We start from the raw sequence: 14037 nt of genomic DNA on the forward strand, positions 1-14037 counted from the left end.
AATGAAAATAGTGCATAATAACTGAGTTAAAAAGACATAAACGCGGACGTTAAATTTTCTTAACCTTTGCCATCCATTAAGATTGCTGCTGACGTCTTTGGATTTGTGAGTGCTTCGCCTGCATCTTCCGGAATAGTTCCTCAGACTTTTGTTGCCCGCTGCGTTGCTTGTTCTCTAGGTCAGCAATAGCGGCGTCCGTCCTTTTGAGCTCCCCATTGATGTACTCAAGACGATTCTGTACAATTGCCTTAGCATCGCTCTGGTCCTGTGGAATTAGTGCCGGTCCGATAAGCTTGTATACCTTGGAATCTGGTTCTAGTCGGTTGATTTCATCCCTTACTATTTCGTTTTCAGACTTTTGAGCACCAAGTCGTTGGCGCGCATCAATTAGCTTCGCCTTCTTTTCTCCGAGCTCCTGGTTTTCCTTGAGAAGCATTTGAAGCTGATCGCTCATTGCCTTAATCTCGGGTGGAACCTGCTGCATGCCCTCTCAGCGCGTACAGATGTAGGTGAGTTTGGTCGCGGTGGCGCAGTTCACGTGGTATAAGATCCTTCCTTCTATTTACTACAAGCTATATAATATAACGCTATAGCTAAAGCCGCTCACTTCTGAGTGCATACAGATGTGAAAAGAAAGGCGTTAAGGATAAATCAAAGGTAAGAAACGCTTCATCCGGGTAAGCCACAGGGAGTCGTAAGTATGACACGACAGTGCCGAAAAGACGTAGTTAGATGGAAACAACCACTGCGTATGCCGCCGTATGCGTCACTAGTACGCATGTCTGACTTCCGTTGATCTCCACTATGTGGTGTCGCGGGAATGCACCTCAAACAGTGCTGAAGAAACCTCGTAAATACATATCCAAGTATGTCGACGGTATTCATAAACATCAAGCTTTTCGCTTACGATCAGCTTCAAGATTTCCCTTATTCACAATTGGCCATGAATCAATCTGTACCAAGAAGGGCAGGTACATGTATACCTTGTCGCGGTACCTCTTATCTTCTTCAATTGGGTTACGCTCAAGATACACGGTCTTCAAAGTGCTTGTGAAGCCACTTAACTTTCCTACCTCTTCCCAATCTGCTATATTTCCATCAGTGAGCCAAAACTCCTCAAGTTTGGGCATGGTTTGCGGATTGATCTCTTCAGCGTCGATTGAACATATCGAGTTGAAACTAAAATCGATAATTTTGATTGTTGATAGGTGTCGCACGTTCCCAACAGAAGTAAGGCCGTTCTCGGACAAGTATACTTCCCTCAAATTAGGATTGGCCTTTGCTCCCAAGAAGTTTTCCGCATCAACAGAGGTAATTCGGTTTGCCTGCAAACTAAGGATCTCTAGCGAAACCAATTTGTGAAGCGCGGTACCAATGGAACTTATCTTATTCTTGCCGAGCCACAACTGTTTCAACTTCGTCAACTTCTCCAACCCGGAACCGATGGCACGTAAACGGTTGCCCCCTAATTCAAGTAACTCAAGGTTCACCAGAGAATCAAGATTTTTAACCTCTTTAATTTTATTTTCGACCAGATAAAGCTCTCTCAGCGTACCCCCGATGGAATCGAGTCCACCGATTTCACGAATCTGATTGTAACTTAGGTCCAATTTCGTGAGACATTTGTATGCGTTGGGGAGTGTTTTCGTCGTGGGCGGGTCACCAGGGACTGTTACTGTCTCGAAAAAATCGTTCAGCTTACGAATTTTGTTGTCGAAAAGATCCAACTCATCAAGGCGATCGGCGAGGTCCTCAGGAAACGGAATAAGATCATGCAAGAGATTCTTGCGCAAGGAAAGGGATGTGCATTCAGTCAACTTGTCAAGCTCAATTTCAGCCACTGAAAACAGGCGAATATTATTTATCTCTATGATTTTGCTCTTCGTATCAATCCTAAGAATAGCCTCCGCCACCTGACGGTATCTATCTTCATCTCGAGTAATGCTTGGAGGCACTTCCTCGCCGTCACTTTCAATGTCCGTGCGTTTCTCAGAAGGTATCTCTTGAGCACAGAACATGGCCTCAAGGCCTAGCCTTAATTTTTGGTTCCGTTGCTCTTTTTCGTTGGCGTCCGGTTCTGATTTCCCACCCTCCTGTGACATAGTTGCGACTTTTTTTTTTAGAAGAGTACAAAAAGATGGTATAGATGTCAGCAGAACCAAGACGACGGTGATAAGCAGCAGATGTAAATGCAACAAGGACGGGAAGAAGTACAATTTATTATTGTAGATCACAAGCCTCTTGACCTCCCGTTCATACAACCAATAGCGCGTCTCGAACGTCCTCGAGCGCACTATGAACTCGCATGTCCCCGGGTAGGGTCGGAATTCCCCGCCTGTTTCCTCTTCCTTTCGGCGTGTCTTCGCCGAATGCTCTTAACTCCGTGAATGATTTGTTTGCGCAGCTGTTTGAATCCCTTCTGTCTCTTATTGATCACATGCGGGAACTGAACAGCTGCAATTTGTTGTGCTAATGGTTTCTCAGCGACGCGTTTAGTAACGGGCCCTAGTCCCATAGACTCCTCCAGCTTCAGCTGGTCGTCGTGCTTCTGCTGGAACCTCTTGCGTTTTATTTGGCGCGACCCCCGAAGACCCCGTGGGGTTTTCTTGCCTGTATTTTTACCCTGTGCGTGTGTCACGATGGCAACCCTCAGTCCTCTCCCGAATCCACGGCCCATTGAACCCGGATTTCGTGTAGATGAATTAATACGTTCAGGTTCCCTCCAGTCCAAAAAAAAAAACAGTGTCGAGAAAGAGACAAAAGTCAATATGCAAACGCAGACGCAAAAGAAAGTTCAAGCGGACAAATTAGATCGGAACAAAATCTGCTAAAGCGTAATCCATTATAATCATGTGAAAAGGAGTGACCTTTCATCCAAAGGGGAACTCTTAGAAATGAAAAAAAATATGTAAATGTTGCTTAAAATGGTGACCACGCGTGGCCGGTGGGCGTATTTCACCCCATTTGGGTGCCGAGATAATATGATTCAAATTGCGATAAAGCGAATATGTGCAACTGATACTAGTGGATGTTCGTTGCTGCATCATCAGTGAGCACAGACAGATGCAAAGCGTACCAGACTTATAACCCTTTCAAACAAAAAGATATCTCACAGCCGTGGAGAAATAAATAAATACCTCAAACGCAACACAAAATGAAACATAGGTTCATAACGAAAAACTTTTTTTTAATCCTTGTAAAAGAGCTTATTCATTCTGCAGGTCACAGAAGTAGAAGAAGTGCGGGTAGGGGAATAGGTCGAAACTGACGGCTGTCCCACAGTAGCTCTCCTGCATTAACAGTGGAGCTGTTGCTCAAATTCAAAAACTATTTGATGGTACAAACGAGCAGGAAGAACGATGAAGAGCCACGGATTCAGCCTATAATACCATCTTCTTGCACGTCAAGCGCCTAACACAAAGCTACAGCACGACAACCCATTGAGCAGGATGTGGTCCAGTGCGAAACAAACGGTCGTTGAATTGTGGCACCAGCGCTTTGAGCTGTAGACAACGGAATTCTTCATCGCAAACACACCTGCAGTGAGAAGGGCAGTAAGAGACAGAGTTGCAGCCAGGTGAAGAGGGAATCACAACGTTCAAAGAGACAGAGCAGTTAATCCATACCGAATAACTCATCGCCGGTCTCACCGCCTCGCAGTACCGTGCATCAGACAAGACAGTTGACAGTTGAAACAAAAAAGGAAGACAGGCACGAGAAACCACTTGACTGCCACCAGTCCGTCATTCCGAACACGTAGAAGGAACGCCGTTGAACTGAAAACGGCACCAGGTCATTTGATTTAACTTGCAAGCATCCACAGCTCAAGGGTATCAAAGACTTTTCGCGAAGATAACACAGCTCATTCCTTCATCGGGCCCTCCTGAACAATTGGAACACACAAAAATACCTCCTCAGAAGGGCTTTCAGGAAAACATCAGCACCGAATCAACATGGAAACACAAAAATAATTTCGGGCCATCTAGTTTAATCTCACGAGTTCGCCCCATTCACGGTGTCATGAGCAACCCTCACGGATTATCAAAAGATTAAAGTGCATATCGAATAAAATCGAGAAACGCTTTAGATGTAAGGCACCCCTGCTACACATAATAAACACAGTGCGAAAACCTCTCCCGGCCAAATCCCCTCCCTTCGTGTACGTGCCGCACCTCTGGAATACAAAGAACGATCGCGGCAAATATAAAAAAAACCGCTTCGGAATGCTGTACATAACCATGGACCACACAAACACACAAAAAACACGACAAAAAGCGAACACCCATCGGGGCGGAACAGAAATGATCAATCCGGGAAACGCAAACCACCACGAAATGATCCGTAAAGCAAAAAAGAAAAAAATGGCGCTACACGGCAAACCCTCCGCCACCACTGCCCCTCCGGTAGCACACCACACGCGACCAAACACCCACCATCGTTTCGGCGTGTACCCCGTCAACATGGCTCCACCGCCCAGCACTTCACCCGGGGGGGACTGGGCAGCTGTATGCATCCAACCCCTTAGTGACCGGGGCTGTCGGTCGGCTGCTGGTTGCTGGAGCAATGGGGGGAAGTGGCAAATTGGCTCCCCGGTGTGGGAAGTGATATCCTTACGGCCCTCCCCACGCTCTTGCACGTTCCCGTGGGCGCGTAGGGGCAACTTCTGCCATGGGAACGCACCATAGATAGCGGTACTCCACTCATCGCTGCATCGTAAGGGACCATCTCACCGAAGTGTCCTTGTATTAAAGGGAGTTTGCTTCCGCATTTTGAGGGAGACACATCCACGCGACGAAGAAATGAAATGCAAAATGATACCCGTATTTCCGGAGCACTGGAAGAGCAAACCCCTTCAGGAGTTGATGAGTGTTAAAGCCGGAACAGGGCGGGATGGCCACAGTGCGGGGTTCTACAAAGGTAAGAAAGCGCGGGAGAGTGAAAATTTGGCCAACAGCCGAAAAGGGGCCGCGGGTAGTACCCGCGTCGATACATTTACGAGGGTTAGAGGCAAAAACAAAACTGGAACTCAGCAAATTGCGCCCAGCGAAAGTCGCGCCGCGCGTACATGTGAGTATAAATTGGCGTGGCTTAGGTTAGTGTCCACGCACCCGGCTACACAGCGGAGGATACTGTGTTGTAAAACGGCGCTTGGAAGAACTCTTGATTAGAAAAAAAAAGCAAAAAAGGGAGCTCCACGGGAAAATCTCCAGACTGCAAGCGAGCTCCAGCACCAGGCCTAGCCATCCACGGGGAGTGTGGTGTCAAGCTAGATCCCGACATTGAATCCAACCGGAAGGCACGATTAGAATACGATAGAAACAGGCGTCGACGTGGATGCTGCTCAAATTAGTTCTTACAGCCATCACCACACACTACTCGAATGGAATAGAGCCGATTGAGCGGCTTACCAATGAACTTGCGTGCCTTGGCTGGGAAATTCTTTACGAGGATATGTCAAGAAACGTCAGGAGCTTCGAAGAGGGAATTACCAGAAGTGAGGGCCTATGAACCCAAATTACTGACCATGGGAGCGCCGGAATTACCAACAGCTAAATTCTGCACAGGAACCGCGCCTGTGGGAGATATTGTATGCTGAGAAGGAGTGAAGAGGCTCTGTAGGAAGAAGAGGCACCGCTTACTGGGGTTATATTTCACCACATGGAACACACTGTGACGCCGAAACTGCAGAGAAAGGGTGTTTTAATATCAGCCTTGAAGGCACACGAGCCTGTAATAAAGGTGGCATCACTCCTGCAATTTACAGTACGAATACTTTCTACAAGTCGATGGAAAGAATGGTTGTCAGGATCCCGAAAGATCAACTGCGTAGCCTACTTCACCCACAACTGCCAAGGACTCATGCCCTCAACTGCAAGGGTTAAAGCACGTTTGTTTAGTGTAATAATTGAGGCAGAATAGTCTGCACCTTACCTACTCCTACATATAGAAGAGATTTATGATAAAAGATATAATTAATTAAATGACCAATCTTAGGGTATCCCGGTAAGCTTTTTCAATGTAGATAAAACTCCCAATATTAAGACAATGAAAGAAACAAAACACTTACGATAAGGAATTGGTGAAAGCGTTCTCATCCCGCCTCCCGCGCTCCCTATCACAAGTTCCACCCTTTCGCTAAGTCCGATGGAAAAACTGCCCTCCTCCGTGAGATACCATCAGCGAAATTCGCTAATGAAACAACATAGTCTCAAAGAGCCTCGATGCCTTCCTCCAGATAAGCATGATCTATTAAACTTACTTCTTGAACCGAAGCATCGGAGTGTGTGTTACCTTTTTTCGTGACATGCATAACTGTAGTATTATCCACACATACGTGAATATTATTAAGCAGGCTGCCCTGAAAAGCTCTCAATGCCAATGTCACTGCTCTCGCCTTGGTATGAGAGATACAATGTGGAGGTTGTTCTCACTGGCCTCCTGAAGCCCATACTTTCCCGCTGTCCTTAAAAAGTAAGGCTCCCCAACCGTGTATAGAAGCATCGGTAACCGATGTTGCAGAAGTCAGTAATTACCTTGACGGCTTAACGGGTTCTTTTTCGATCAACCCGCTTAGTCACTCCTGCCCCATGCGGATTGCCTGGAGGGAAAGCCGTGCCATGTCGTTCTGCGCCAAGACACACCTGTTGAGCTCCGACAAGCGCCGTCTTACCATCTTTAAGAAAAAATAATGTCGGAACAGAGAATCTCCCCGCACCCCCGCCGCATACATCATTCGGGATACTATGCTCTCCAAATTGTCAACAGTAACCCTCTCAGTGGGATAGCCTCCCTGAGCTTCCGCACCGTTTTTTTGCTCAATGGCACCATCTTTGAACCATGACCAAAGTGGACTCCAATGAAATCATATAGTGCGGTGATGGACTTGCTTTTCCATGAAGTTGCGCCGCGCTGTAACATGTTTCTTCTAATCACCTTGTTCCATCAGTTTACAACTTCCCGTGGACTGCTAATACGAATATTATCAATCCACACATGTACTTTTAGCTACGAAGGCGCTGCATATTCAGCTTTCACTACTGCAGAGTCCCCGGCCAATACACACGGGGCCGTGTGTAAGACTCCCGGGCCACACTTGTAACCCATAGGAAGTCGGGCAAGTTCCACGAGCTTTCCACCTGCCGTCCGGCATAAGAAACCTGATCGGGTGTCCATCAGCAAGCCCGCTTTTAAGAAAACGAAGCTTTTAAATCACAAAGCGCTGCACCCTCATCATGGACAGCATCCAGGTAGCGTGGCACGTGTCCCAGAGGAACAATAGCTTCATAATCGTCCTGTGCATTCTTAGACTTTGGCCATGTAATGATTCGCCCTCGACAACCCGTTGGCTTCTCTTCCAGCACCGTGAAGGGCACCACCCAACCCGTGGTAGGGTTGTTGGACACTTTCTGAATTGTACCCTCTCTTTCCACGGTGATAGTATTCTGGTCTGAAATCGTCAATTTTGGCTCGTATTCCCGACCTTCTTTCCTGGCCGGTCTGCGCATGGTCTCCCAAACATCATTGAAGAGCTGTAAATATTGACTATTCAGTCGTTGCTTGATCCATTTTAGCGATAAAGTCTCCACATTCATCTGTTGTTACGGTAACTCCTGTTGCTCAGTATCCGAGGCGACCTTGGTTTGATGGGTGCGTCGGAGAATGTTGTGTCTCTGAAATAAAGGTCCTGTCCTATTATTTTTATCGTTGGATTCTGAACCTTCCACAGTAACGTGGCCCACTCACCCTCCGTTTCTACATGAGCGCTGTTAGATTTACTGACTTGTTTAGCACAGCCACCCATGGCCCTAAATACCTAGTGGTGCTCCGACGAAATTCCATGGGGTCCGCGTGTTTTCCCATCTTGGCCAGAATGCGTGAGTCGAGGTCGTTTTCTATCACCGCTACGGTCGCATGAGGTAGAGACCCTCTTTTTTATAGAATGCATCGTCATTCCGTAAGGTTTCAGAATGTTTTCCATGTCCCTTCTGCTGATGGTGGTTAGTTTTTCTTCATCCGCCCTCCACCTTACGACTTTCTTCAACTTTTTGGCGTCCTCGCCCGCGATGACGACATTTCACGCTGCTCTGTGGGGATCTAACTTGGATGTCTTTGGGATGCCCCCCAGTCGACGATTAGTGCCTCCTCGTCCTGAGGATGAGCGACAAAATTTTCCTTTTGCGGCGACGCAATCTCTCCCCAACGACTGGCAGTGACCCAAGCCAGACGCATGGCCACTCGCTCCCTTTCCTGTTCCATTGTGTCGCTTATCATGTCCAGTTCCCACATCTCCATGGGGCAGGCCTGCTTTATTGGTGGTTCTGCCACTTTTCTCTGCAAACCTTTCAAAAGGATTCTTGTTGGTGCCTTTTCCGCTGTCAGCATCACAAAAGAGTTCTTGTATACTGCACAGCGTTGCTTTTGGCCAGCTGCAAGCTCACAATGAAGACGGGAACATTCCCCTCGCTTGGCTCCACGTTGTGCTTTGCCACAGACTCGCAGAATCTCCTGAGAATCGACCCCAACTGCTCCCATATTGACTGTGTCCAAATTCTTTTTGCGATGTGATTCGCTTTTGAAGCCCACGCCACCATAATCGTATCGTGGGTGGTTTTATAATGATAACTTCCTTTGCCGGTGTTTTCGTAGGGCGCAAAACTGGGGATGCCGTTTCTCTTGCTGGCTCTCTTCCCTCTGTGTCCTCCTCTACCATGAGACCTTTCCCCGGCAAGTTTTCCGTGGCATTTCTCCATTCGCTATTACCCACTTGTGGGTCCTTGGCCCCGTAACCATGGACACGGATTCCAATATTTTCTCGGCCCCGAAGCTTACTGTTTCCGGGGCCGACATTCGCTTTTTGGCTTCCACGGAACCTTGGCATCCTTAACGAAGCATGACGTACTGTAGTGCCACAACTTCCCACATCGGAAGCATCGTATTCTGCTAACTTGGGAAGTCGGTTTTTGAACTTTGGGGTATGCTTGATGGTATGGATCCTCGTCCCTCCTTGAGTCATGTACTGCCTTTGCAAACGCTTCCACTCGCACCCCCGAGTGGGCTCTCTCTGTTTGCAAGACTCGAAGATAAGTGTGAATCGACCTCCCGACTGTTATCCCACCTTCTGAGAGGCCTTCCAATCCTACTGCATTTATCCACGCCGCAAATTGCTCCCAGACGCATTGTAACCCGTGATCCGATTTTTGTGGTAATGGGAACAATTCTTTGTACGCAGTTAAAAAACTGTTCCGGTGATGTCTCTGTCATGTATTCGATTTCCCCTTCAAACGTCCGCATATTTTCTTCAGGGCGAAAACCCTTGTCCACAAAGTTATTTTTTAACCGCTGAATGCCTCTGATTCCCACCTTGGGGTTCCTTACATATTTACCGCTTGATTTCTGAGTAAACTGTGATTTGTATGACTCAAAAGTGAACTTTATTTCTATTCTACCTTTTCCTTTCGATCTGATTCATTCTTCACTCTCTCTCTTGTTCGACAACTGGATCCGTTTTATGTGTGGCGTCCGTATTTGCTAATATATTTCAGTGGTGTAATCCAGCTGTTATCGATTCAATGACAGCTTCCAACCCATTGATATGGAAGAGCACCTGTTCCATTTCCCCTCTCAAAGCACAATTTTCTTGCATGAACCTTTCAACTTGCCCATTCAGTTCCATCGACTGGTTTTGCATTCTCCAGTGCTCATCATTCATCTGTGCTCTTGTCATTTCGTACTGTTGGTATAAATTAGACTTATTTGCCTCTAGTGCTAGACATTCGTTACGAAACATCTCTCTATTTTCTTCGAACATAGGCAACAATTCAATGTTTTAGGGCATATTGAAGGAAACAAACGAGGTCCGTAAATCGGCGAAATTTACCTGCCCATTGTCAAAAGTCACTCGAAGCTCTCCATTGTCAAACCTCGGAAAACCGTCTACATGTACCGCTGAATTTCCAAAAGGGGGACAATAGTTGAATGAAAATGTGGTCCGACCGCACTGTTTCACAAAAGTCCTTATTTCTTTCAAACTTATTTCCCATTCGGCATCCGATATAGTTGGAGGGGTTGTCGTTAGCATCTCTCAAAACTTACAGCGATAACTTACTTTTTAAAAAATTACTTACCCTTTTAAAAAACTTTCCTCCGTAATAGTTTTTCTATGCATATATAAGAAAGGAAAGAACGAATAACAAAGAAAGTGGTAAAGATGGACCATTCCTTTCGCAAGCTCCCATTACAAAAGAAAAAAGGCAGAGCAGGCATTTGTGGATTATGCAAGAGCGTCCGAGTCAGTGGATCGTGTGTAAATCACTGTGGCGCTAAGTCGCTGCAAGTATATTCTCACCTAAAGAGGTGAATGGGACGGTTCCTGTACAGTTCAAACCCCAGAGTGAGGACAAACAAGACCTTGTCAAACGCTAGTTCCCCAACCTGCGGGGTGCCGCAACGATCCGCTGCCTGGATCAATGCTGCTCATATTCAGAATGGACCTCCTCAGCCTAAAGATAAGTAAAGCATCAGGAATTAGAAACAGCTTCCTTGCAAACAACCTAATCATCATACGCGGAGACACGGGTCTAAAAAGCATCTGTAAAATGTCACAACAAGGAATCGGCTGCAATGCGCGGTGGCCCATAAAACCATGTGATGACGTGTGTGTGAATGTGTGCTGGAAAGAAAGTGCACATGCCTCGGGATCATGCATGCTAGTACCTTTTAATTCCGTGAAAACAGCAAGAAGATAAAGGAAAACAAAAGATGTGGGGCCGCCAGATCTAACACTTCGGTCATGTGAGGAAGCAGAGAGGCACAAAAAGGGCAACGGGGGGTTCACAAAAGGGACCACCAAAGTTGCAGGTCATCTCATCCATTTGTCCCAAAGCGTCCCCGCCACGGGGAGCAATACGAGACAAAGATCTGCTTTACCTGCATATTTCGCCTACGTTATGCAATCGCGCCGCGGCTCAGTGGCTAACCTAACGATAAAAGCGCATCAATGGGAAAGGAAAGGAGCATGGAAAGCACCCCAAACAGGGAGCAAAGCACAGACAACGTACAGAGGGAACTACAGCCGCCATATATCTATGGTAAAATGTTTGAACAAAGGCAATCACTATGGGAACGCATGCCGCGACGTGTCTCGGGTAACCTCCAAGGCGGTTCTTTAGAAGCGAAAAGGAGACCTGTCTGAGGAAGCGGTGGAGAGCAAAGAAAGGAAAAAGATTAAATTGGCCCTTTCGTCTACCGACCGTACCGACTGGGTGGGCGGTTGAGGAAACGCAACGACACGGGTCGCTCAAAGCGCGGCAGGAAGAAAATTTCTCCGAAAACCCACAGGACAAATCACCAGGAAAATAAGGCATGGAGGTGGAATGTCAAATGTGCCCGAGGAAGTTGCAGAGAAAGGGGGAATTGGCAGGCTACAAGTGCGACAAACCGAATCACCGTGTCAAAAACCGATGACATGGTCATGCGAACAAGCTGAAAACAAAGTTCCCCATTCACCGCAATAAATGCTGTTCGCACTGTGTAACAAGACACGGCCGAAGGAGTACCAGCGCCAAATTGTAAAAAAAAAAAAGAAGCGCATAAACAATTAAAGGGCTGATTATGAAAACGAAGCGAAAGGAAAAAGAGAATGGCAAAAAGGAAGACAGCAAAAACATTGAACTTCCTGAGGGATCAGGGCAGGCATTGCAAAAGTCACTGACTGAAACGCAGAGTAGAACACGATACGAAAGAGGATGGTGCGATTATTAGCGTGTTCATATGTCGAAACCCATTCTTTACACAGGGAACAAACACTTGGTGGAAGTTGGAATGAAAAAAGATACAAATGATGAAGCATCTCTGGAATCAAAGACAGCTCCAAAGACCATCCAACGCTCGCAGGACAAAATGCGTGCAACAAAGTCACATCACTGAACTCATGCAGTGGAAGGGCGAATGCAAAATAGGAAAAAAAGCACAACACTGTAAAATGTGGGTACTACTCACCTTCCCCAAAACCGTCACAACACCCCTCCCCAGGAAGCGCTCCGTAGAGAAAGCGGTCGAAAATGCCGCAAACAGATGGTTGCCGTTTCGCATGCAACTGGCACGTTTTCTATGCAAGCTATTTAACCAAAGGGGTTTGAGCTAAACACAGAGGAGCGCCAACAGACTCAAGATAACTGTCAAAGGAATTCACACTGAAACGACCATGGGTTGGGAAAAAGGAAAAGGGGGACTACTTCGCCGACGGCCAAGCCTACCTACATTCCGCCACGCCATACTTTGAAGAACCCGGCGTGTGAGTGCTGCTTGCGGCCGAGGGCACACAACTCATTGGTGCAAAAGGTGACAGTCACGCGGCGGTGTGGAACCGCAAGACTCGATCAGATACTAGGGGAATAACTTTACTGCGGCGCCATGTCGGTAAGTAGCTTTGGGCCAACAAAAAACTGGCGATAGCACCAAGTGTGCGTGCCAACATCGGGAGCTCACACCTGATGCGTCACCCCTCAAGGGAAGTGCGGGGCGCACCAGTGGATGTCATAGAACTTCACCGAGCAGTGATGGTCAACATCTCCTCGATATGAGTGTGTGGAACGTACGGGGTGAGCCCATTCGCCAACAGCTTCTCTGCATTCATAGACCAAATCCACACGGAGAAATTTTCTCAGGACAGCCGACGAACTCTGACGGAAGAATTGGAACTGGTGGAACGTGCACGAATTGGAGAAATGTCTGAGGTGCGGTATCCGTGTTGCAACCGCAGGGGTCGTTCCTTGAATCACAGCCACACCACAACACTCAACACCTCAACTTACTAAACTCGATAAGGGGATTGCGAGGTGTCATCGCTCATTGAATGGGGGAACTGGTCGACATGCAGAGGTAGCTTCCAGGCCGCATGACAAATGAAGGGTGTTTCGTGCCGTTCTGAAAGCACAAGGCTCCGGTCCGTTGCAACTGGTGCGTCAAGAAAGTGTACGCGTCGGGGCCATTCAACCTCCTGGCGGCTATATGAGACGGTGCTCCAAAACCGACTACCGGCAGGAGAAACATTTCGTTGATCCCTACGCGCCCCGGGCAACAGATTACTTATCCTCGCCCTTAAGGCATTCGACGTGAGTTTATGGAATGGAATCGTACCTGCTGCACGGGAGAGTTATCAATAATTTCCATACAGAAACACCCTAAGAAGGCGGAGCGTTTGGATGTCCACGAGGCGGTGAAAGCGATGAGTTGCGCGCGCAAAGCCATCGAGAACATCGTTGGTAATGGAATTGGGGACTTTATGGGGGAGGGGCCCACACTAGAACCGGGATTTCGGCCGGGTCGCCCCACGCTAAGGCTGCTTCAGCGCTTCCAGATGGCCCTTGGTCACCCGTCGCCGTCGCACATGGGAGCGGCATTCATAGTTTACGCGAATGCCTTGGATGTCACACGGAAAGCGGCTGATGGTTTTATTTTACAGCAGAATGAAAGGAACAAAAGTTGGCAAAACACTGTTAAACAGCCGGACGCTTGCAAGAGGCATAAAGCAACTGCATCAGAGCGCACTGTGCCCCTCAGCCTCGGACTCGCAGAGCCAACTCTTGGAAGCATTTCCGCTATCACATGACGGCTTTTTTGCGGATAATTTGGCGCTATCGGCGCGATACACGAAGAGGGACCCCGAAGACCGCACACCGCAGGGCAGCCCCGGCGTTGTGATACAATGGCAGCAAAAGTGACTTATGTACGCCCGCACGCCGGTGACGAAATGCAAACTGCTCAGTTACATTGAACACTTATCGTCAATGTAACATCACGGTGGGGCTCGGGCTGGGGTTGGAAAAGTACCGAAGATGTTTTGGGACGGCGCGCTGCGCAAACACAGCGAATAGCAAGCCGCAGGGCGCTGAAAATAGAAACCGTTTGGGCGACGGCGTATCACCCAGATGAGGCGTTGCGTGCTTTACACTTCCGGTTTTTACAATTACGTGACACGTGCAGAGCTGATGTGTGGCATTAGTGCGTCTCAGAAGGTATTCGAGAGGCGACCGGAGC

At 47.7% G+C, this 14037-nt stretch overlaps 3 protein-coding genes across 3 annotated transcripts, besides 4 other annotated features; all 3 read right to left on the reverse strand.

Moving 5' to 3' along the window:
* Positions 1-10003: part of a sequence feature (sequence corresponds to BAC RPCI93-29K2) that runs on past the window's edge.
* On the reverse strand, positions 77-484 carry Tb927.5.580 (prefoldin subunit, putative; the record flags this gene model as incomplete). The annotated part of the gene is made up of 1 exon (XM_839639.1): positions 77-484. One exon carries the CDS (start codon positions 482-484, stop codon positions 77-79), a length of 408 nt encoding a protein of 135 aa, XP_844732.1.
* On the reverse strand, positions 891-2102 carry Tb927.5.590 (protein phosphatase 1, regulatory subunit, putative; the record flags this gene model as incomplete). The annotated part of the gene is made up of 1 exon (XM_839640.1): positions 891-2102. One exon carries the CDS (start codon positions 2100-2102, stop codon positions 891-893), a length of 1212 nt encoding a protein of 403 aa, XP_844733.1.
* On the reverse strand, positions 2294-2677 carry Tb927.5.600 (hypothetical protein, conserved; the record flags this gene model as incomplete). Its single annotated transcript, XM_839641.1, has 1 exon — positions 2294-2677. One exon carries the CDS (start codon positions 2675-2677, stop codon positions 2294-2296), a length of 384 nt encoding a protein of 127 aa, XP_844734.1.
* Positions 6081-9270: a mobile genetic element.
* Positions 10004-14037: part of a sequence feature (sequence corresponds to BAC RPCI93-30F7) that runs on past the window's edge.
* Positions 12256-14037: part of a mobile genetic element that runs on past the window's edge.

Source organism: Trypanosoma brucei, chromosome 5 (genome assembly GCF_000002445.2).
Source record: "Trypanosoma brucei brucei TREU927 chromosome 5, complete sequence".
NCBI lineage: Eukaryota > Euglenozoa > Kinetoplastea > Trypanosomatida > Trypanosomatidae > Trypanosoma > Trypanosoma brucei.